The 23491-nt window shown below is 37.0% G+C and overlaps 1 protein-coding gene across 4 annotated transcripts in view; it reads left to right on the forward strand.

The window, feature by feature from the left end:
* The window catches only part of REV1 (REV1 DNA directed polymerase), a 62875-nt gene that overhangs the window by 8074 nt on the left and 31310 nt on the right, over positions 1 to 23491 (forward strand). For 2 of the 4 annotated variants that reach the window (XM_080377261.1, XM_080377262.1), the window contains exons 2-8: positions 5274 to 5340; positions 6142 to 6274; positions 8052 to 8220; positions 15075 to 15224; positions 17358 to 18070; positions 19908 to 20015; positions 21457 to 21573. In XM_080377261.1, the coding sequence (XP_080233387.1) occupies positions 5284 to 5340; positions 6142 to 6274; positions 8052 to 8220; positions 15075 to 15224; positions 17358 to 18070; positions 19908 to 20015; positions 21457 to 21573 (1447 nt within the window). In that variant the 5' untranslated portion in view covers positions 5274 to 5283. Of the gene's footprint in view, positions 1 to 5273; positions 5341 to 6141; positions 6275 to 8051; positions 8221 to 11427; positions 11579 to 15074; positions 15225 to 17357; positions 18071 to 19907; positions 20016 to 20661; positions 20833 to 21456; positions 21574 to 23491 lie in introns of those variants that run through there. The other 2 variants (XM_080377263.1, XM_080377265.1) reach the window with 2 other exon arrangements.

A 23491-nucleotide genomic window follows, 5' to 3' on the forward strand; every position in this document is an offset into this window, starting at 1 on the left:
AATCTACAGTTCAAGCAAAAGGTTCTGATACTCATTAGCAGTGGCCCAAGATAGCCATACTTCTGTTAGCGGTAGAGTTATACCTTCAAGAATAAGGCTTGTTGTGTTTGAATACATTAATTAAATCAAGTTCTTTTGCAGTAGGACATTGAGAGGATGTTCACTCTGGTCAGAGTGCAAGATAGCTGTTACCATGTGTTATTACACTTTCACTCAGCTTTCGGTTACCTGGAATTGGATTGTCTGGATTAGAGTTTACTTGTGCTGTGTATGTAGACACAAGTTTGGCAGGGTGCTTTGTTGAGTCACAGCCTCATTTTGTCTTTGGAAATAGTTCATATGCTTTCCAGTAGTGTGGAGCCATTAAGTGTATATTCTGCCAGATTCACGTTGGCTACTTGAAGAGGCAGTAGAAATGTCTCTGCACCGTTTACCTGGAAAAGGGAATGTTGACAAGGGTAGGGCAGAGACAGGTCAGGTTTGGGTAGGACTGGTACTGACTGGGAATTAAAAAGCCTGTGAGGATCCATATTAACTTTTTAAAAGAGTCATTGAGATCTGTATTCTGTGCTCCCAAGCATTTTTTCCCCATAATACCTGTGATTTTGGTCTGGGTTTGACTGTTACCTGTCTTACCCCAACTGCCTGTGATTAGAGCCACTTGTCTTAAAATAAAAAACACACTCTTGAATTTAAAGTTTTTTTAAGAAATAACTCCTGCATCAGACTGTGTATGCAACAGATGAAACTAAAAGGAATATTAACATCAACGTTCATATCTACATTCCTTGTTTTGCAATCTAAAATCTCTCAGTTGCTGTGCAACTCTTATACACACACAGACATGTTTACAGAATCCACAGAATATAGACTTAACATTTCATTCCATTACCTGATCTATAGGCTTTGATTAATAGTCTTTAATAATAGGATTAAGTGGTTGTGGATTGGCAAGTATAATGCTAGGCCTGTGAAGCAGTGTGCAAAGAAAGGGTGTTGCGTATTTTTTCCTAGTGGGCTGTATTGAGTACTTCTGAGCTGCCAGTCATGTGCAAAGCATCAAAACTCTTAGTTTCTCTTCTAGCTTCAGTTTTGAAAAAGATTGCCCAATAGAAATTTGAATTTTAGTTAAATAACCCTATTTTGTAGAACAGTAAGATTTTAGCATTTGTATGTGGTCTCGAAAGAGATTCAGGGCCAAATTATGTTAATTTTGATCACAGGAGTTTGTATTTTTTCTTTCTTGAAAGGTTGTTTCTCTTGCACTGAAAACTTGGATACTGTTCCTAGGAATACTGTTTCTACTGTTACGAGCTTTTGTGCAGTTTCAGAGTTTGTTGGCATTTTTTTTTTAATTGCTGAAGATCTCTTTGTAGTCCCAGGTCCAGAATGTGAACATTTCAATTTTATTTAAAAAGGTTTTTTTCCAGGTGAAGGCTCACTTTATGGCTTGTCCTTCAGGCTCTGGAGATACCCTGAAAACTAGTAACTATGATGGTTCACTGAGTCATTGTGCGTTTGTGCTCTTGAATTTGTGAAAACAGAGAAAATATTCTGAAACAAGTTAGATACTATAATCACCAAAAGCGTGAACTCTTGTTGGAAATTGGCCTGCTTGTGATGGGTGTTTAAGTCCCTTGCCTTGATTTCCGTACATCTCCTCTGCCCCCCACTTCAAGGGCTCTTTATAACACAGTTCTCTTACTCATCCCTTCATCATGATTCCTATAGAGGGAGCGTCATATCATCCTTGCAATTCTTATTTCATGAACCAATGAGCATGTTTCAAATCTTGCTTAACTTTTCCACTCATTTAATATACCTTGTGCAAGGTGTTTGTTTGTTCCTTAGGTTTCTGGAGGCAGCTGTAGAGGTTATCTTCATTCTCAAGGAAAAACTCACACTGTAAGTGCAAGTCCTTAGCAGTGGAGATTTTCCTTAGTCCAGAAACCTTGTAGTCCTGGGATTACAAAGGGAGAAATTAGTCTTCCAGGTTTTCGTATCAGTATTAAGAAAATAATCCACAACTCTCAAGACCTGAGGCAGAGGCATCTAGTAATTGCTGAAGTACCATGTTCCTAACTTCTGTTTAGAACTTAAGTGGACTGGCTGAGTCAAAAATCGCATCTGCCAAGGAAATGGTAAATCATCAGATGTTGTAAGTAGGCATTACAGCCCTAGCTTCTCTAGTTTTGCAGGCTCTAGGAAGACAGCTTTTGAGCAGTTGATACGTCCTGTTTTAACACACTAGTTTTCACCAAACTAGGCACATACCCATGATTCTGATTTTGATTGGCCCCACTGGTTGTGGTGGTCTGATCTAATGGCTTTTACACTAGAGACATTTCTTTCTCACCTCCCAGTGTCCTGAATAAAAATTAAATGTGTTTCAAGAAGATGTGTTTTCAGAAAAGCTTGCCCTCCTGAAGGCAGTTCTTCAGTTTATCAGGCATTAGATACTTTAGTTTAAGCAAGAGGTTGTCTATATAAGCATCTGAGTAACTACCTCTCAAATCCTGTCTTCTTAAGAACTCAGTGATTGGGATAAAGAACGTCTTTTACTAGACTGATGTTGTGGTGATTTACAGTGTGCATTTCACACAGTCTTGAAGGTTCTTGCTTTTTTTCAGAGTAAGGATTTCTTTTCATATGTGATTTTTGTTTGGTAGACTCAGAATCATAGAGCAGCCCAGATTGGAAGGGACCTGAAAAGAGGTATCTAGTCCAACTGTTCATGGGTAGGGAAGCCTAGATGAGATTATCTAGCATCCCTGTCCAGTTGCAGCTTGAAAACCTCCAGTGATGACTCAACTGTCCCTGGAGAGGTTGTTCCAGTGATCAGTTGTTCTCGCTGTAAAAAATGTCTGTCTTAGATGAAACCTCTCCTGGTACAACTCGTACCCATTACCTCTTGTTCTCTCCATGTGGCTTCTTGTGAAGAGAGAATCTCTGTCCTTTTTGTAGCAACTCTGTAAGACTTTGTCATCCTTTATTAAGAAGGAGAAAGGGTAATCAATATTTAAAATTCTGGTGTCTCTTACAAGCCCATACACTGATTCCTATACTATCTAAAACCACAATATGACATTTTCATGATTTTATTTTTCTTGAACGTAGACTTTTCTGTTGTCTTCAATAGCTTCTTAGCCAGAAGTGATAGATTTGAATTACAGTGGACTTCAGCTGATGGAGAAATAGAAATTTTCCATATGAAAGAAATAATCTAGCCATTTCCAGTATGTACTGTCCTCTACAGGAAAAAAGTCAATTTTGTATTTCATGTGGTCATCTAGATCATCTCCTCTCATTTTTTCTCACTGCTCCTTAAGAGTTCTGTGGTATCTATTAGATATAATCCAAACCACTAAAAATTAATTTCAGGAAGTCCAGTATCTTGGAAATGGGTCTCTGGGTAAAAAACACAGGTACCTAAAGAGAAAATACAGCATACTGAGGAGGAATTGCTTGGGTTTGGTGGTTGGTGTAGAGCTCATCTCCTTGACATGTGATTAATCTTCATAATTACATACATATGTGTAGGTTACGTATTAAATTACAGCAACTATAAGAATAGATGAGTGCATCATGGTCTTCCTGTGCTTGCAGAGGTCCTGAATCATACCACTGAAGTTTGTCTTTTCAAGGTAGTTGTACCTGCTTTGACTAATTCTGCGGTTGCCTAATTTGGTATATTTGCAGTATTCAATGAAAACAATCGTATTTATGAAAACTTTCCTGCAGCTGTGTCTTGGTTTGCAATTAAACTTGCCTGCAGTCCAGGGTGGTTTCATTGGATTTCAGAGTATGCCTGCTTGGTAGCCCTAGAACAAAAGGGATTTAAGAGAAGAAAGCCAGAATTCAACTTTCAGCCAGGTTCAGAGGAAACAAAATTTTAATGTGATAAATGAGGCAGTCTTCAGAACAGTGCAGTAGAAGGCCTGGATAGGAAAACACCAAAATGTGTTAATCTGCATCTGCAGTTGTGTGTGCTTTCTGGTAGGCAGGAGACTGAGAGAAACTTCTGTGCTCCATTACTGGACGATGCTATGGACAGTCCAGAGAATAGGTATCTTCTCAAAAGTAGACAAGGATGAAAAAACCAATTCACTTCTGTCTGTGTATTAAGTGTAGTTTTGTGCATTTTTATGGAGGATAAACAAATAGAAATCAAATATTTAATGAAATAAAGGTGACTGGCTTAAATCTTCCTTCTAGTTTCAGAGTCCTGTCCTCATGCTCTAAGGACAAATAGCCCTAAAAGACAAAACAGTGTTTTTATTTAGGGAACTGGTTAGAGCAGAAAGTGAGAGGTGTAATAGCAGGCAGTGATCTCATGATCTCACTACATCATTAATCAATATTTTAAAATCAGTGTTACAACAGCTATAGTTAATGTGAATCACTTGGGTGCAGTGAACACTTGGCCACAGTCCAAAATGTTTCTGTTTTCTCTCCACCAGTTCTGTTCTAGCCAACTAATAGCTCATCTGGGGATGCTGCTGTGTACAGCTCATGGTCCAGGGATAAGTGTCTTGCATAAAGGAAAACTGCAATTTGGCTGGTTGGGTATATTTATTTACTTATTATTAAGCAACACAAACAAACAGACCACCCCAAAGAAACAAATCACAAACTAGCTACTGTAGGTCATACTAGATAATATAAACAACTGCTTTTTCAGTGACCATAAGATGGCCTTTGGTTTTTTGCTTTTATGTGATGTATTGCACTGGAGCAACAAGCGTTTGGACCTTCTGTAATTAGCTGTAAATCCACTGGTGAAATTAATCCAGTCTGTAGTACCGGGAGGTGTTTGCCTGCATCCCACCGTGTAGATAGTATCAAACAGGAAATAAAACATTGTTTCTGACTTGGGCAATATTTTGCATGAACAGTAGCAATTGTATTTAAGAGCCTGTTATTATTCTTTTTTATATAGGAGATGTATGATGAACAGGGAGGATTTAATAAATCATAATGGAAATCGAGCATTGTAATGAGTTTTCTGTATTCTGGTGAACAGAACAAAATGTACATGTGTGTTTCTTGATACATAGCAGGAGCTACAGTGTGCATTACTACAAAACTGAGGAACTAGGTTTTTATGCAGTTTTTCATTTCTAGGGTAACTGTGTAACTCATATACTTCAGTGAAGCCCATTTGAAAATGTAATCTCTGTGATAATCTGTAGATGGCCTGTAATGCATCATTGAAATGTCACCGATGATGTTACTAAACATCTAATTGATCAAGCATTGTTCTTCCTATGCAGAAGCTTCAGTATGAGGCGGGGTGGATGGCGGAAACGGGCTGCCGATGGCGATGGCTGGGGCATATGGGTATGTTCAAAACCAAGTGGCTTTTTTTTCTTTTTTTTTAAGAGGTAAATGGAAGTGTGGTTAAAAAGGGTTTACAATTTTGTTATATATGCTAAAGGTAATGCTATAAATTAAACCCTTTTGCTTCACTTGAAAACACATAATTAACTTCAAAAGAAATTTTTAAAATGACCAGGTTTTGAAGTCTTCATTCACAGCAATCCACTAAATTGCATTGTTAATAAGTGCAGACCTTTGAATAGCTTTAAATCACCATTTAAAAACTAAACTAAATAATTCTAAAACTATGTATGGTTGTTTCCATGACATTCTGTGTAGTTGGAGAAACAATAACTAAGTCACCTAATTTACATAAATATTTATGATACTACTGTCTCATGTATATTTAAGAACTGAAAATGCATGGAGCTCTAATGAATATTCTCTACATTGTTTCTTTAGGCGAAAAGCCTCCAATTTAGCATCCAGACTTGCATCATTCCCTTGTTTCTTTTTTTTCTCTTCTGTAAGAATTTTTATATAGATAGAATCCTTTTTGTATGGAATAAGATGAAAGAAGTATGAAATAAATCCTTCCGTGTTGGTAACAAGATGCAATTATCTTATAGATAAGAAATCAGGAGGATTTATTATTTTTCATTTGGAAAAAGAATGTATCTTCCGTATGTCAACCAAAATCAATTTGAGGGGATGCTGTTTACTTTTCCAGTCTTATAATTGATCAGTTTCTGTCTGTAAATGTTAGAAAGTAAGACTAGCAATCATGGGTTTGGTTTTGTTTTGTTTTAACTTAAAAATTAGGGCGGGTACATGTCAGCAAAGGTTAAGAAACTGGAGGATCAATTCCGGTCAGATGCAGCCATACAGCACCAGAGGGATGGAAATTCTTCAAGTATCTTTAGTGGAGTCGCCATCTATGTCAATGGTTTTACAGGTGAACCTTTTATTTTTTTAAGAGTCTGTTCTGATTTAGTGTCAGTTTACCGTCCTAAGTGGCGTAAAGAACTGTAAAACACATTCTTTTGCAACTAAGTAAATACGTAACTGTTACTGTGTATGTTTTGCATATTCTGGTCCTTTGTATGTCATGAGTAGGATTTTCAATACAAAATCAGATTTGGGTTCTGAATATAAATATTATTTTACTGAATCATTTGTGTGAATGGTCACCAATAGAAGTAGGAGTAAATTTTTCCACCCTTCTGCAATCTTACTCTTTGAAATGAAACCTTTTAACTTCTTCCATATTCCTACATACATTATATTTTTAATTTTCCAGACTGTTGATGGTTGGAGTGTATGCATTAAATTTACGTTTGGGTGGATATGTTGGGGTTTTCTTACTCAGAGTGGCATAATGCTTGAGACTGAACCCACTCATAGAGGAAGGATGAACAGAAGAGGCAGAACATATGTATGCATTGTCTATCATGGAGTGATAGTGCATGTTATCTGGAGTAAGATTTTTAATCAACCATCCTTATGTTCGTATTTCTCCTGGGCTCTGTAAAGCAGCTCAATAACCTTTTTGAAACTTCACAAAAGCTTTTTTCAGGGACCTATGCCAGGAATGTTGTGACTATTATCTAACTGATGCGTACAGCTTCTATGATACGGAGCAGTGCTGGTTTGAGTACAGGACTCAAATGGACTGAAAAAAATTAAGGTGGACGTGGTAAACTATTAATACATCTGAATCAATTACTTTAATACAGGTAGTTTCTTTAGTGAAAATCAAGCATTTGCATATTCTTTGAAGTACTAGTTCCTAAATAGAGCTTTTCAAGATGGTTGTCCAAAAGGCTGGAGTAGGAAAGGGAACGCTTGGGGAAAATGTGTGCTTTAATTTTTAGGTAAAAGTTAGAGGTATAATCAAGTGTTAGAAATATTGTGAAAGTTGACAGTAGGTCACTGGAAGCTGGAAGTAATGGTAATTTTATTCTTAAAAAAAATTTTTCCTTCCTGTATTGATAATTTTTTTTTTTTTTTTTTTTTTTTTTTTTTTTTATTATCCTGTGCTGGATTTACTGTTCAAAACATTTGTGCTGGCCCAAATCTTTCGGTGCCAGCATGGTACAACTGGGAAGGCTTTCCAAAAGCTAAAACTTGTTTGTTTCTTTTTTTTTTTCCACTTCTGGTTGCAAAATAAGTACTCTTTTTAACATGATTGAGGGGATAAGAAGAGATGTTAGTTTTTCAGGTATTCTCTGTTCGCTGTAACAATTGAAGAATAACCTGGTAAAGAAAGAGTGATTTAACTGCTTCAGTAAATCAGAAATTGTACAGTCATTCTGTGCTGTTGCTAACACTATTGATACTAATTCTTTTCTGTTGCTTCTGGGTATAAATTACTCTCCCAAACTGTGGTGAAAAGATGAGTGAGCTAGTCTCATTTTGTGTTATGTTGAGGTAAAGTGTTTTTAATGTAGTCTAACATTAAATCTATTTGATTATTCCCCCCATACATGTTGTGGAAAGATCCTCTAACAAGTAGAGTGTTTACCTTTTGAATTGGTCTCTTCAAAAACACAGTTTTTTACATTTCTTCAGAAATGCTCTTCTGATTTGTTCTTTGAAGAACTTGTAAGGTTTTTCTGAAGGAAAACAACAGTTTGTACTCTTTCAGGTCATGGCGTCATATTTCTCAGAGTTGTTTTTCTTACTGTATTTGCTGACAAAAACCAGAAATATTTCTCGTTTAAATTTTATAGATCCCTCAGCTGATGAATTAAAACGGCTAATGATGTTGCATGGAGGCCAATACCATGTATACTATTCCAGATCAAAAACAACTCACATCATTGCCACAAATCTTCCAAATGCCAAAATAAAAGAATTAAAAGGAGAAAAAGTAGTTCGGCCAGAGTGGATTGTGGAAAGGTAAGTGTAGGTCTGCTACTACTTTTGGAAGTTTCTCCTTTTGGGGGGTGAAAGAAAAAGAAGAAAAATCTGGAGAAACAGCATTATATAAGATTGCGTTTTGAGATTATGGTTTAGTTTAAAATAAATCTATCCTTGCAACAGCTGAGTAAAAGTAGCACTGTTACACTGAATATACGCTTAGTGATCATTCCTTAAACTTCACTAAGAACATTCAGAAAGTCTCAGGCATATCAGAAAACTGAATGTTATCTTGTGGATTCCATTTAATATCCAATCAATTGACCAGCCTTCATCTCAGTATGTTTAAGTAAGTACCAGGTGATTGGTTTTTAACCTGTTGCCTTGTGCATTGCATAAATTTCATTTCATCTGTGAATAAAGAAGGTCAGTTGAAAAGCATTTTCATAAAATCTAAATTAATGCATCTAAACATTTATTATGTTGTGACTTTGTAACAAAACAAAAACAACATAAAAAAACCTCACCACAACTTCTATTTGCAAAGAATTTATGTTCTTTGGTTCCTCCATACGCTGGAATATGTAGGATCAACTAAAGTTGTCCTCAGGTCCTTGAAAAAGATGATAGCCAGGCTCAGAGCAGTTAATCTGGCTTGCATCTGTCTTCCATCTGAGGAACCCATGGGAAATAGAACAGACAGGAATATGTTCTGGAAATCATTCTGTCAGTGTCCTGCTGTTCTTAACTAGCCTCTTTCCTAGATGACCAGCAGAAACAGGCAAGGAACGGTTCTGCATACGTACTTGTAAAATCCTATTTGAAGTTCCTATTTTCAGTTTGCTGATTTTCAGTCCTTTGGGTTTGACTGTTTCATATCATGTATCTTTAAGGTAAATTTTCTAAACTTTAGTCAGTAATGATAGGTTCCTCACTTTGAAATAGATTTTAGGTAACGTATTTTTTAAACAGTTTCAGGGCCTCACCCATGAGTTTAAGGACTTGGAAAATGGTAGTAGGTGCGGTTTTATTTGAAAGATGTGTCTGCCATTGATGCCATTAAAACTTATGATTTTAAGCAAGTTGGAAAAATAAATTTGTATACATTCAGTAGAGACTTGCTAGAACCTAATGCATGAAATCTCCTAGAATTTGCCTTACGATGTTTGTTCAGGTTCTGCATCTCCTGGTTGTGGAAGGTTGTACTGTAGAGTAAGTCAGAAGAACTGAGTAGAGACAGATACATAGGGTTGAGCACGAGCAGACAGAGAACTCAGTGTTTCAGTAGAACTGGGTTCATGTCAGAATCTGGAATAAAAGCTAATTTCACAAAAACCCCTCATTTTTTTCCTCTCAACAGTACTGAAGAACACTCATAGGTTAAATATTCCCATCTCAGTGTATGGAATACCAAATTATGTTCTCCTTGGTAGATTAGTTGGTGAAAGTGCAGTGGATGTAGAGGTTCCAAGTTTATTGAATATTCATGTGCACATCGTGTTAGTGCAATATGATGGGTTTGGGGGTTTTTTTTCAGTTTGGTTAAGAATCCACCCTGAAATGTTACTGTCACAAATTGCTGGTAAAGCAGTGTTGTCAGATCTTCAGTCTTGTCATCCAAGGTTGCAAAATTAAAAGGTCGTTTGTCTGTGGAGCTTTGATTTATTTCTTTGTGTGCACACATTTATGATCTAGTCCTTAATTACATGATCACATGCCATCTTTTTTCACTATGGTATCTGACACATTCTCTTCAAGGAAAAGGTTGAGGTCAGGTTGCAAATTACTAATTCATCTTTTTGCTTCTTGTCTCTAACCCTGTTTCTTACTTATTGTATGTGACTTGAATTCTTTGTTGATAACAGAATGAATAACTAATTCCTGTCTTTTATTGGTGCTTATCACTATAGCATCTGTCTGCTTTCCAGAGATTAATGAACTTAAGCATGGCACTCATTACAATAGCTATTATTTTCATTTCTGTTTGAGAACCACCAAAAAGACATTAAGGTAAAACACCAAAAATGTCAATAACTTGGAATACGCCATGTGAACTATTTAAGATAAGATTTTTTTAGACTTCCTTATACAAGGATGGTAAGGCATATGTTGAAGTTTATTACTGCATTAAAAGCTTTGCATATTCTGAACTGTGAACTTTCTGAACTATGGTCTGAAGTCAGACTCTCATAAGGCTGTTGTTAAATGCTAGTAGCGCTAGAATTTTGGTTTAATTAGCATCACATAGAGACCCTGTGGTAACAGTAGTTGCAAAATCCAGTATTGTGGAGCAATGGTGTTTGCTTTAGTGACAGAATCATTCTTTCTGTACTCCCCTTGTTGTATGTTTTCACTCCCTCTCCATTTCTGCAGCAAATGAAGGAGGAGACTTGCAGGCAGACCTCCTTTGTAAAATTTTTCTTCCTTTATTTAAAAGATACACCATGTAATTATGTAGCTTGGAGAGGTGGTTGTGCAGCGTCCAGTGGAAGCCAAATTAAGGTGATCTGGGAGCTTGACTTTCAAATTGAATATTCTTTTAACAAACATTCTTTAACATTTATAATAAAATTCCTTTTTGGAGATTAAGGATAACCAACCACTATGATGAGCTCCCAGTAGAATTTGTGGATTCCTTATTTTGATACTCAGATTCAGTGAATATTCTTCTTAAAGATTGGTGTTAATCTAACAAAAATATGAAGAAAATAGTTTAAAATAATTTACCCAGACCAAAAACGTGATGGTACATCACACTTCACTTCCTTTTTCTGATGAGGATTCAGAATACAAAATATTTGAATAAATGAAAGCTACCTGTCTTAAAACAGTACAGCTTTCAGAAGAGATGCCATGTTTTGTTGTGTTTTTTTTTTTTAAACCTGCAAAGCACTGAAGGGGAAGGAAATGGCTTTTATAGCTATACTGGAAGCAAGTGGAGCAGGCCTGCTGTTGTGGGGCATCCTCATGACAAAGGATATGGAAAAAGTTGAGGTACTCAGTACTGCCTTTTCTTCAGTGTTTAGTGGCAGGGTCTGCTTTCATGCCTTGAAGGCCTGTGTGCCTAGTGGCAGAATTCGGAGAAAAGCAATGCTACAAAAGGTACAGGAAGCGTAAATTGTGTTTCATTTAAGGAAACATGACATATATGAGTTGTATAGATAGAATGCATCCAATGGAGCTGAAGAAGCTGGCTAATACCAGTGCTATACCAGTCTCTCATCTTTGAAAATTCCTGACAATCAGATGAGATTTTCCAGAATGACTGGATAAAAGGCAGATGTCATGCCTGTCTTCTGAAATGGAAAGAAGAAGGATCCAGGGAACTGCACTGTGATCATCTTCACCATGGTTATTGAAGCCTATGGAAAATACCTTCCTGGAAGCTGTATCTAAGGTGGCTGTATCTTGGTTGTCTTCTGTGGTGAGATGACTGGACAAAGGGAGAGTAGTGGCTATCATTTGCTTTGACTGCTCTAGGGCTTCTGCACTCTTTTAGTCAAACTGGGGAGATACAGACTGGATAGTGTGCTGCTGGCTGGGTGAAGAACTGGCTCAGCTGCCTGGCTCGGACAGTAGTGGTTAACAGTTCAGAGTCAAATTAGCAAATGGTTACAAGTTGCAGTTTATTGTCTTCATGAACAATGTGGACATAGGTGACACAGTAAAAAGTACCTTCAGCAAGTTTGTGGATGACAGCAAATAGAAGGGAACCCTTGGTATACGGGAGAGCAGGGCTGCCCTTTGGACAGTGTCAACAAACTGGAGGAATGGGATGACAGAAATGTCATGAAATCCAGCAAAGTCAAATGCAGACTCCTGCATGTGAGGATAATTAATTCCATGCAGCCAGATAGGCTAGGGAGTCACTGGCTAGGAGACACCCTTGAGGGAAGGACTTGAGTGTCCTGGTGGACTACAAGTTGACTATGGGTCAGCAGTTTTGCTGTTGTGGAGATAAAGGCTTATAGCATACTGGGTTGCGTTAGCAAGACCACAGCCAACAGGTCAAGGGAAGTGATTCCTCCAATCTATTTGACATTTCTGAAGCTACATCTGGAGTTCTGTGTCAGATTTGGGGCTTCTCAGTACAAGAAAGCTGGTTTTGTTCTGCTTGGAGAGAGGACTGGGGGTGATCTAGTTGTTGTATTTTGTTACCGATATAGAGGTTACAGAGAGCACGGAGCCAGATTTTTCTTCAAGATGCACAGCAAGAACACAAGAGGCAATAGTCTCAAATAGCAGCAAAGAAAATTTTGACTGAGTATAAGGAAAAGGATTTTTCACAGTGATAGTAAGCAGTGGAACAGGAGGTGCCTAGAGAGATGGCGGAATCTCAGGCCTTGGAGATACTCAGAATTTAGGTGGAGTCAGCCCTGGGCAACCTGATCTAACTTTAAAGATAACTGTTTTGAATAGTGTTTGGACTAGAGAACACCAGAGGTCCTTTCCAATGTAATTTTTTTAGTGATTATGAATTCTGTGATCCAGGGATTGTGGAATGGGGAACAGTGTTGAATGATGCATCTAAAATGGGATTCCTATTGCTGAACGTTAGTACAGTTAGAAAAAAACCAAACCAACTGTGTATTGATCTAGTGATGCAGCTACTCCAGTAGCTAAAATTTTAGCTAGAACTTTTTAAGTAAATGTGGGAGTTTATCATATTCACACAGTGATAACGAGAAACAGTCTAACCAGGTATTGTAAAAGCCTACTTGCTGCATCACTGCTTTCTGTACAAGAAAACTTTGGAACTCTACCGTGTGTATTTTTAGCTTTATTTAGAATCATAGAAACATTTGGGTTGGAAAAGACCTTTGAGATCATCAAGTCCAACCATTAATCCAGGACTGCCAAGTCCATCACTAAATCATGTCACTAAGTATGAAATCTACAGGTTTTTTTAAACACCTCCAGGGATGCTGATTCCATCTTGGGCCGCCTGTTCCAAATGGCAATGTTTGGCAATAGTTGGCAACATATAATGTAAATGATGTTCCTTTACGAGTGCTATATATTCATGTATCAAACAGTATTTAATTGATATATTTTTAGACCTGTTTCTACTATCCCATTCCCATAGAAACCTTACTAGGTCTCTGTGTATATGCCTAACTAGTTTTAATTTACCTAATTGGGAAATGCGATCCCTCTACATATTTTTCTGTAATTGCAGCAAGAAAGCTCCTAAGGGCATTTGTTCCACTGTCCAACTCCCCTGACAGTAATACAGATTTGAGCTAGATAAAAAGCACATGTCCAAGAGAAAGCATTCAGGTGTTGAACAGAAAAACAGTATCTGTCACTGAGCTAGGTTCTCTTTAAAAATTTGAATCCAATTGTATCTTCAAAACTGAGCACTAATTAAGCTGCTTTGATGTGAGAGAGGTTCCTCTGCTGTAAGAAATTTCAGCATCTCTGATCCAGTGTTCAACATGAAGAGCTGCTGTTGTGATTTAACCCTGGCTGGCAACTAAGCACCATGGAGCCAGTCACTGACTCCCCCCCGACCCAGAGGGATAGTGGGAGGAGAATTGGAAAGGAATGTAAAACTTGAGGGTTGAGGTAAGAACAGTTTAATAGTTGAAATAAAAAATGAAAGAACAATAACAGTTATAATGAAAAGGAGGGAGAGGGGGAGAGGAATAAAATCCAAAGGGAAGGGAGGAAAAAAAACAAGTGATGCACAACAGAGCTGCTCACCGCCCGCTGACTGATGCCCCACCAGTCCCCGAGCAGCGATTGGCAGGTCCCGGCCAACCCCTCCAGTTTATATACTGAGCATGGCAGTACCGTACCATTCCATGGTATGGAACATCCCTTTGGCTAGTTCAGGTCACCTGCCTTGGCTGTGTCCCCTCCCAGTTTCCTGTGCCCCTCCATCGCTTTCACTGGCAGGGCCTGAGAAACTGAGAAGTCCTTGACTTGGTATAAACATCACCCAGCAACAACTGAAAACATCAGTGTGCTATCAACATTGTTCTCATACCAAATCCAAACCACAGCACTGCACCAGCTACTAATAAGAAAGTTAACTATCCCAGCTGAAACCAGGACAGCTGTATATGGAGAAGAGGTGAAGTATAGGCTGGGAGGGCTGTTACCTCTACTGCCAGCAACAGGTATTGGGGTGGAAGGATGAAATCATGCTGTGGTGTATTTTTGAGAAGATTCCCCTTCAAAGTCCATGATTTCCCTAAGGAATTCAAGAGTTACTGAAGTATAATTGCAGTGTCAGTGGAAGAAGAAAAAGAAGAGGGAGATACAGTGGAACACATAAGACAGGACTGGAATGATTGTGGTAGATACTTACGGAATGACTATTTGGAAGTTATTCAAGCTTTCTTCAGTGAATTTTCTCACAAGGAGGAGCAATTACCTTTTCAGAATGGAAAAAAGTAGTTCCTCTTTAATAGTGAACCACATCCTAGCTGACCTTCAAATTCTACGCAGATTTGCTTGGAACACATGCATATGTATTGTTCCAAGTTTAAAAGCTCAGTCAGCATTGTTCGGTTAGAATAGCCTGGACAACTCACCATTATTATTTTTTTTTTTATTATTGGGCATTGTTTATTTTGGTTTTGAAAATACATATTTGGATTTTGTGTCAATTAGAGAAGATAAATGGATGTAGACAACTGACCAACAGAACTGTGCAAATGTCTTTTGTAGTACCAGTCACCACATCACAAATTACTTCTCAGTGAAATTCAGTTAGTAGTGGGAAGGGGGCTGTGGAAGGGACTGCAGGTACGTATAGCAGAACAGCAAACAGTAATGACTAAAGTAATAGTTTACTGTGCATAAGGTATTTTCTAGCACAGAAGGTTGGGGTTTTTGTAAATGTCTGAAATAGTAACCTGTTCCTGTTTTTTTTATTGTTTCAGCATTAAAGCTGGGCGTCTCCTGTCGCACATTCCGTATCAGCTTTACACCAAGCAGTCAAGTGTTCAAAAAGGTCTCAACTTTAATAGCATATGCAAACCTGAAGATGCCATGCCAGGTCCAAGCAATATAGCTAAAGATCTCAACAGGGTGTAAGTGTTTCTGATCTTGTAATGCAGATGCTAATCTTTCACTCATAATGGGTTTGCACTTATAACTATATAATATTTTTTAAATTAATTTCTTCTCTATTAAGAGGAAATCTCTGAGGCACTGAAATTTAAATGTAAGGCATAGCTATATAAGTCAAGGACAGAACTACGGTTACCTTTACTTCGAGCTTTGTCTCTAACCTTAGGACCACACTTTGATTATGTGACTTAGAAATCCTAGGATGTAGGATATCTGTGTGGAAGCAACAGGCATACATTAAAAGATTCTGACTAGTGACACCGAAAAGTAGGTCTTTATTTCAAAAACAAAAAGCTGGTGTGATTTGATTACTTTTGCTGGAGGTGCCTAGGAACAAATACAAATGCATATTAGTTAAGTTCTTTCTTTAGCTTCTTTTAAGCCAAAAAGTGACAGCATACCTTATATATGTTAACACCAAGGTTTAAGTCACACTTGAGAGAGAAGATGGATTAAAAAATTCAATTACAATGTAAGAAATTCTCCTAAAAGACCATGAGAAGAGAAGAGAACAAAGCTATGAGTGAAACTTTTAACTGGCAGAGGAACTGGAATTTGGAAATAAACCTTCCACTTGAACATACTGTTCTGTAGATCTTTTTAAGGGGGTTCCCACATCTTTTTCAGAAGCATGTGGTTTTTTTAGAAGCAAGAATCATAAGATTACAGAATGTTTGAGGTTGGAAGAGACCTCTGGAGATCATATGGTCCAATGCTACTGCTCCTCAAAAAGGGCCAAGGATACTGTACAAGATACTGTACTTTCTGATGCGTAATGGTGATCTCTGTTCTTCTGTAGTCTGCTGATGTATTTAAAATTCAGTTCCACATAATGTGGAGGAAACTTTACCTATCAGTGGGATTTGTCTGTATTTAGAAAAAATGAAACTAGTGCCACAAAATTAATATCGTAAGGAGTATTTCTTACCTGTATTCTAAACAATGAATGATACAATTACCATCACCTCTTATTATTGCATTGTTAATGTTTTTCAAATGGGAAAAATATTCACGCTTCCAAAAATAACAATTTAGTCTGAAAAGCATGAGTTAAAAATCCTGCCCTAGCCTCTAATACTAAATATGTACCACTGGGTATACAACTTTCAACCATGCAACTCCTCCAAAATGTTATGTGTAATAATTTATGATTGTGATAATCTTAACCAAATTGTTGTCACACTTAATTGGCTTTCTGGTTTCACTGGTATACTACATAGCTAATTATTGCCTGCCTTTTTTTTGTGTACTTACATTGCTAGCTTTGGGAGTTGTGAATGGTGGTTGTGGGTTGAGTTTTTTTCAGCAGATCAAGAGTATGCACAGCTCTTGAAGGCTTTGGTTTTAATTCCACTTAAGGTTTGTTACAGCATTAATTCTTTGAATGAAAGCTTTACCTTTACATTGTCGTAGTAAATGTAAATTGCCAGTGCGCTTGTGGCAGAGTACTTTGTTTTATATGGTTAAAAGATGAAAGTTTGTTTGTTTGGGGTTTTGTCAAAAGCTAAGAATGTGTTTGATTTATAGAGCTTGAACAGATATTTTTTTTCCCTTGGGAGAAGGTAAAATAAATGCAACACATCAAAATAATTTTCTAAAAAATAGAAGTTTTCTCTGTATACTTTGTTTTTTTCTTTTTTTGTGTGTTTGTAACTAGATAAGGAAAATCACCTCTCTTGATAAAAAGGTAACTCCTTCTGATGGTTTGCGTTATTCCTGCCCCATTCATGCTGACCATGGTAGTACAGTTCTGTTAACAAATAAATATTATAGTTCAGTTGGAGAATGCTGGTCAAATTAAAGGCCTTGGAAATAGCTGTTCTAGTGTAAGCATGGTTTTGGCTACTCCCATATAAACTCCGTGTAGTGCTGCATTAATAATACACCAAATCTGTGAAATCTTTTGTACAGCAATATAACATTTTGTGACATGCAGAGGACATGGCTCAGAGTTTGAGATAATTGTCTTGAAAATGTAAAAATTACTCAAATACATACCAGTAACAATTAGGAAGATAAATACTTAGCACTTGAAATGACCTGTAAGTGTGCCTTTTGAAAGATGCGGTATTAAAGAATCATATCTGTTTCAGAAATCATATTAAAAAGTGTGAGATGGAAAATGAGATGACACCCAACGGAATAAGTAGCTGGAATGAAGAAGAGGAGGAAGAAAATGACGATTTTGGATTTGTGGAGCTGGAGCAGATCCTTCCTGGACAGAAACAAAATGGGATTCAGTCTCACAAAGACAGCACTGCCGTTTTTAACGGACGGACACACACTTCTACCAGTGCCTTAAAGACACAGGATTGCTTGGTGCCCTCCGGCAACGGTGTTGCAAGTAGGTTCTCTCCAAGCCCTGTGCTGGAGGAGGAGAAGACTGAAAAAGGCATGGTTGACTTTAGAGACTGCACAACGCAGCAGTTGCAGCAAAGCAACAAAAATACAGACTTCTCGTGGAATCCACATAGGACTATGAGTAATTCATCCTCATCTTCATCTTTGCACAGTAATGCTAAAATAAATGGTGCTCACCACTCCACTGTTCAGGGGCCTTCAAGCACAAAAAGCACTTCTGTACCTGCTGCTAGCAAGGCAGCTTCCTTACCTGTGTCCAAACCTTCAGATTGTAGTTTTATTTCTGACTTTTATTCACGTTCAAGACTGCATCATATATCATCATGGAAGTGTGAATTGACAGAGTTTGTCAACAGCCTGCAGAGAAAAAACAGCGGTGTCTTTCCAGGAAGGGAAAAATTAAAAAAATGGAAAGCAGGCAGGTCTGCACTTAAAACTGACACAGGTAGATACTTGTTTAAGAAGGTTTATGTTGAGAAGGTGCCTTATATCTTTGTACATGAAATGTCTGACTGAGACTAAGTAGGTTAATATTCACTGTCCACATTGTCAGGCTATCTTGAAAAGCTTGGTGACCTTGGTACTCTGAAAACTAAAGGATCTGACTGCTTTTGGTTTTGTTTGAGGTGGTTTTTTTAACTTATAAAATGTGACTGAATGTGATACTCTGGTCTATATTCAATTCCTCCTTGTGGAAATAATACCTCTTACTTTACCAAGATATGTGGATTGATCAAGGGGAAAAAATACTTTCTATATATCTCTAACTACAAGTCTGTAGTTGCTGTGTGAAGGTCTAAAGGGAGAAAACAGAAGAAAAAACCTTGCTTCGTATAGTTCAGTCTGAAAATTAAAAAGATGAGTAACGTTTGGAAGTGAACTAAAATTTAATTTTTTTATTTGTTAGTAAGAATTTTATTTCTCTGGGTCTGTTTAAATGGTGTAGCAGTGTCATATAAGACTTCTGAACCTGGCTTGTGGCAGGCAAGAAATGTTTTATGTCATTACATCAAGGGCCAAAATGAAAAAAAGATGTGTAATTCATAAGAGGAAAAGCGTTACAAGTATAGGTAAAGCATTTTACATCTTTAGAATCTCATTTACAGTCTTACTCAATTAAAAGGCTAGCTCTGTACCATCAAAGAGATTCTGATTCTTGTGCTGTAAAAATACTCACTTGTAATCATACGAAGATACGCTGGAAGATAAATTACCACGTCCTAAAAAATTATTGTTAGATTAATAAATTAACTGATTCCATGTTTGTTCTAGGACCCAGTTATAAAACATGTTAGCTTATGAACTACCTTAATGTGTTTTTTTTTCCATCAAAATACGGTATAAACTAATATATTTTTATTTTCTCTTTGATTTGGCCTAGAGTATTCAAATAGTAAATGGCTGTGTTTCACTTGACAAGTAGCAGCTTGTTAAGCATTAACTTGATCGCTTTATTTGTAAATACACCCTTTATAAGACCATCCTTATTTTTCAAAGAATGAGCTCAAATGGTAAATTATTAAAAACAGGAAAATACTTTTCTCATTGCTCGGTAATTAACACAGATGTTAAGCGGAACAATTCACTGATGTCTTGAAGTATTTTTGCACTGTTACACTTTATGCATTGTTCAAATTAAGATTTTTGTTAGATATAGCTTCCTCTGGTATGTCAGCAACATAGACATGCAGACTAGAACTTCTAGAATACTTGACGCAAGTATTTCTAGTTCTTTAGGTGTCTAATTTTTTCAGTCTGGGGCCTTCTTGCTCCTCTTCGCTGAATGTTTGTGTGACTGTAGACTCAGCAATGAGAGAATCCAGTTGCATCAGAGGTTTAAAACTAATTTTGGTGTGGTTTATGAAGCATTAATGGTAGCTCTTAGTGCAGCTAAACTTACTTTTTAACTTTTGGAACAGTCTTCTGATTGATGAACAAAAAGGAGTAAAGTTCTTTGTTCCAGATTCAATGTTAACTTAGTGAAATTAAGATCCAGTTCCCACAACATGCGTTAATCTGCTTGGGTTGGGGGAACTTGTTAGGTAGAAGGTGTTAATTACAAGAAAATAAAATAGAAACTTTAAGTTGATGCATTGTTTAGGCTGTTTGTCTACTTTTATGTTTACATTTCTCTGAGTAAGTATTTTCTTGGTGAGAAGAAACAAAAATCTTCATAATTTAAGGTGGTAAAATCCTTATAATAGTCCTTAATGACTACTGTGAGTAGTACCAAAGTGTGTAAATTAGGGTTCAAGTTTTCTATTGGTGTATCTTCATACTAGGTAATGTGTCTGTTGCGAGTTCATCCAAGCCACAGAGCTGTATAATGCACGTGGATATGGATTGCTTCTTTGTGTCTGTGGCTATCCGAAATAGACCAGATCTCAAAGGTCAGTATTTAATTCTACATGTTACAGTTTACTCAAGTTAAGCCTTTAAAAACAAAACCAAACTTGCACACTTCCAAAATGAACTTTGCATGTTAATCTTTTTCTGGCATCTTTGATAGTCAGACCATGCAACTTTCATATTCCTGCTTACTTTCTCACAATTGAAAACAAGTGGAAGAAAGAACTGGAATTCTTCTTGCTGTCTCCTTTTGGTATCTAAAGAAAGAAGAGAGAACTAAGATCTAAAGTAACCATTCTCTCTAACATTGCACAGATCTTGTGAGACTTAAATCTGCCATATTAGAAACTGAGGATCAAGTTCTGATTGTACCAAAAGAGGGGTTTGGTCACTCTCTATTAAAAAAAAAAGGTGGGATATCCTGATATTTTCGCTGCAGTAAAGTAAGGAGCTTTGTTTAGCTAGAGAAGTGGAGAGGTCAAGGTTGAGAATTATTTCTGCCTGATGCATCTTTTTCAAAGGAAATTTGCTTCTCCTTCCCTTTTCTAGCTAAACTCTTATACATTAAATATACTATAAGACCTGGAGGATGAACAATTTGGTTGTCGTTTAGAAGTCTGATTTGTGTGATCATCCTTAAGGCATAGTAAGAATTCGTGGAGCTCTTTAGCGAGTTTTGCACCTTAGAAGTGTACCATTCAGAAGCGGAGATGCTAGTTCTTCTGTGCAAACACTGAACTTCAGTGATGCACAAGTCTGAAGACTTGGTGCAGTGGTGACCATCCGACACCCAGCTATCCTAGACCTTGGGAAAGAGCAAGCTGCATATACAATTCCTTTGCTCTCCTCTGTCCAAAGGTAGGAGCAACTGTATCAGAGATACTCCTGGTATGTTTGGATCTTTAAAACTTTATTTCCTGTCAAGGTTCAAATTCCATTACTGGATTATAAAGAACCTAGGACTTTCATGCAAATATTTTTTCTGTTCCATGGAAGTCTGCAGGAATTTTCAGTTCATAAATAAGCTTCCTGTAGAAAAAATTACGAAGGCGCTGATATTACTAAAAAGTCGAAAGTTTACTAAAGATTTTATTTTGTACAGTTAATTAAACAAATGAAACTGAGCGTGTTGGTATGTATGTACATGATAAAGTACTTAAAATCAGTAGCGTTTGCAGTTAAACTGGTGAAGTTTCACAGCTTCCATTTATACCGATTATTAAAGACAAACTAGTACAGCTGTATTTCCACTCTTTAAAAGCTTTTCTTCTTTACATGTGACTGCAAGTAAGACAGCAAATTCACAGTCACAGTGCAAAGTCACTTTCATAGCTGTTTCCTTCTTAATGCTCAAAGTGTATAAACTTGAAAGTAATGACAAACAAATCAGACATCTTTATGATCCTAGCCTAGTTGTGCTGTTATTAAAATGTAAGCTATTATAGATGTTGACTTACAAGTACATGTATTTCTTCTCCACAGGAAAACCAGTAGCTGTTACTAGTAACAGAGGTGCAGGAAAGGCACCACTGCGCCCTGGTGCAAACCCCCAGCTTGAACAGCAATATTACCAGAATAAACTATTGAATGGCAAAGCAGGTACAGATAAGTCTGTTTGTCTGTCTGTCTGTCAGTCTGTCTGTGTGTTTTCAACTTTTGTTATTGAAGACTTCTTCCTTAGAGTTTTAAGTGCACAGTGGATAAGTTCGTTTTTTTCACAGAGGGGATTTCAGAAAAGAAATAATCTTTGGACAACAGGATGCCGGTGGCCTCAGAAATAACATGCCCTTGTGTCTTCTTGTCAATTAGTTTTGCTCAGTTTAGAGTGGTTTTAGGTTTTACTCACTTTCATTGAGGTTGAGTATAAGATATAATGCTAAGTAATTATTTAGAATAAGAAATAAATACAAGATGTCCAGGATCACTTTGTTCTGAGTAAGTCTGTTACAGAGAAGGAGGTACAAAATAAATTTTAAAAGTCTATTAATTTTTTTTTACTTTAAAAGTAGAAATGACAGCACATGGCCAGTGAGAAACTGATTGTTTGAAGCTGACTTTTCAATTGCATGTGTACAGTATCTCTGTACAGTGAGTTAATTTGGGTGGTCCTTAGGGCATTTCAGGTTTCTGGAAAGTCTGTGCAACTTCCATGAGTTCTGTCTTTCTAGTACTTTTGTTTCCTCAAAATCAGGCTATCTGTTGTAGTTTGAAAATTCCTTGCTTGCTTGCAGTAATTTAGAAATTTGTTACTTTGTGTCCTCAAGTAGTACTCATGTAAACAGAACATACTTTTGTTAACAAGTGTATTTTTACTTGTTTGTTTGTTTGTTTGTTTATTCTGCCTGAACTGCATTCAGTGTAAGAAAGCATATTGCTAAACATTGGCAAGTTGTTTCTGTTTTGTTTTTTTTTTTTTCCCCAACAGTCTGCTTAATCAGCTTGAAACTTAGTTTTTACCTCAGGGCTGGTAAAAAGTGCATGTACAAGGGGCAACTGCTATTTCATTTCAGTTTAGATTTGAAAGTTGAGTTTCTCCTTTGCCCCTTGTATATGCACTTTTTCCAACCTTATGGTAGCAAGTACTACTGTTATAAAGTTTACACCTTAGTGAGTTATTTTGTTGATATAAGAGGTGGAAAAAGACAGGTTGTTCTTCCATGGTTATTTCTGAAATGTTAGTACTTTAAAAAGAAAAAAAAAAACAAAACCAAAAAAAACCCCTAAAACAGAAAAAAACCTAATCAATTCTGCCAATTTTCAAAGACATGTGGAAACAAGGTATTACAGGAAGTGATGCCATTTTATTGGTCTTTTTGCTGTAGTTTAAGATCACTTCAAAACTGAGGTAGAATATACGTTTGTGGAACCCACTGGCCTTTAACTTTTTGAGGACTTTTCAGGATGCTCCAGACTTAGCTTCTGCTGTGTTGTTTGCAATGCCATATACAAGTGTGTTACAAAGATAGCTGTGGTTTTTATGGTGTTGGATTTTCTGTAGTATAGCTTGTGTATGCACTATTAATTGGTAGTTCAGTTTTATACAGCGTCTTCGTAACTTTTATTAGGATCTTACACTGGGTAAGGGTGTGACAATACGATCAAGTGATGTTTGGAGAGTGAGGCAGTTAAATTATTGAAGTTAGCTGATTATCTAGCATGTTCTTTGTGATTCACAAATTCAATAGTGTCTCTTCTACTATATGTACTGCTTAAGGGTACAGCAGATTTCAGCCTGTTGTATAACAAACTCCGTTTCTTACTGCAGCAGCTTTTTCCCGGATAGCCCCACATTCGTTTCTTTAACTTCAGCATCCAATCTCACTGGCTTGCACACAGGCAGGCAGCTAGCTCTTTCTTTCTTGATACTTAGTCTGGTTGTGCAACCTGTTGTTTTGGTGAAAGGATTTTTTCCTAACACTCTTTTTATAGTCTTTATCTCATCAGCTGCAGTTCATAATATTTTTTTTAGTCTCTTTATGAATTTTTATGTCCATGCACAATGGTTTTATCAACAAAA

This window comes from Falco punctatus (genome assembly GCF_963210335.1).
Source record: "Falco punctatus genome assembly, chromosome: 2".
In the NCBI taxonomy this organism is placed as follows: Eukaryota; Metazoa; Chordata; class Aves; order Falconiformes; family Falconidae; genus Falco; species Falco punctatus.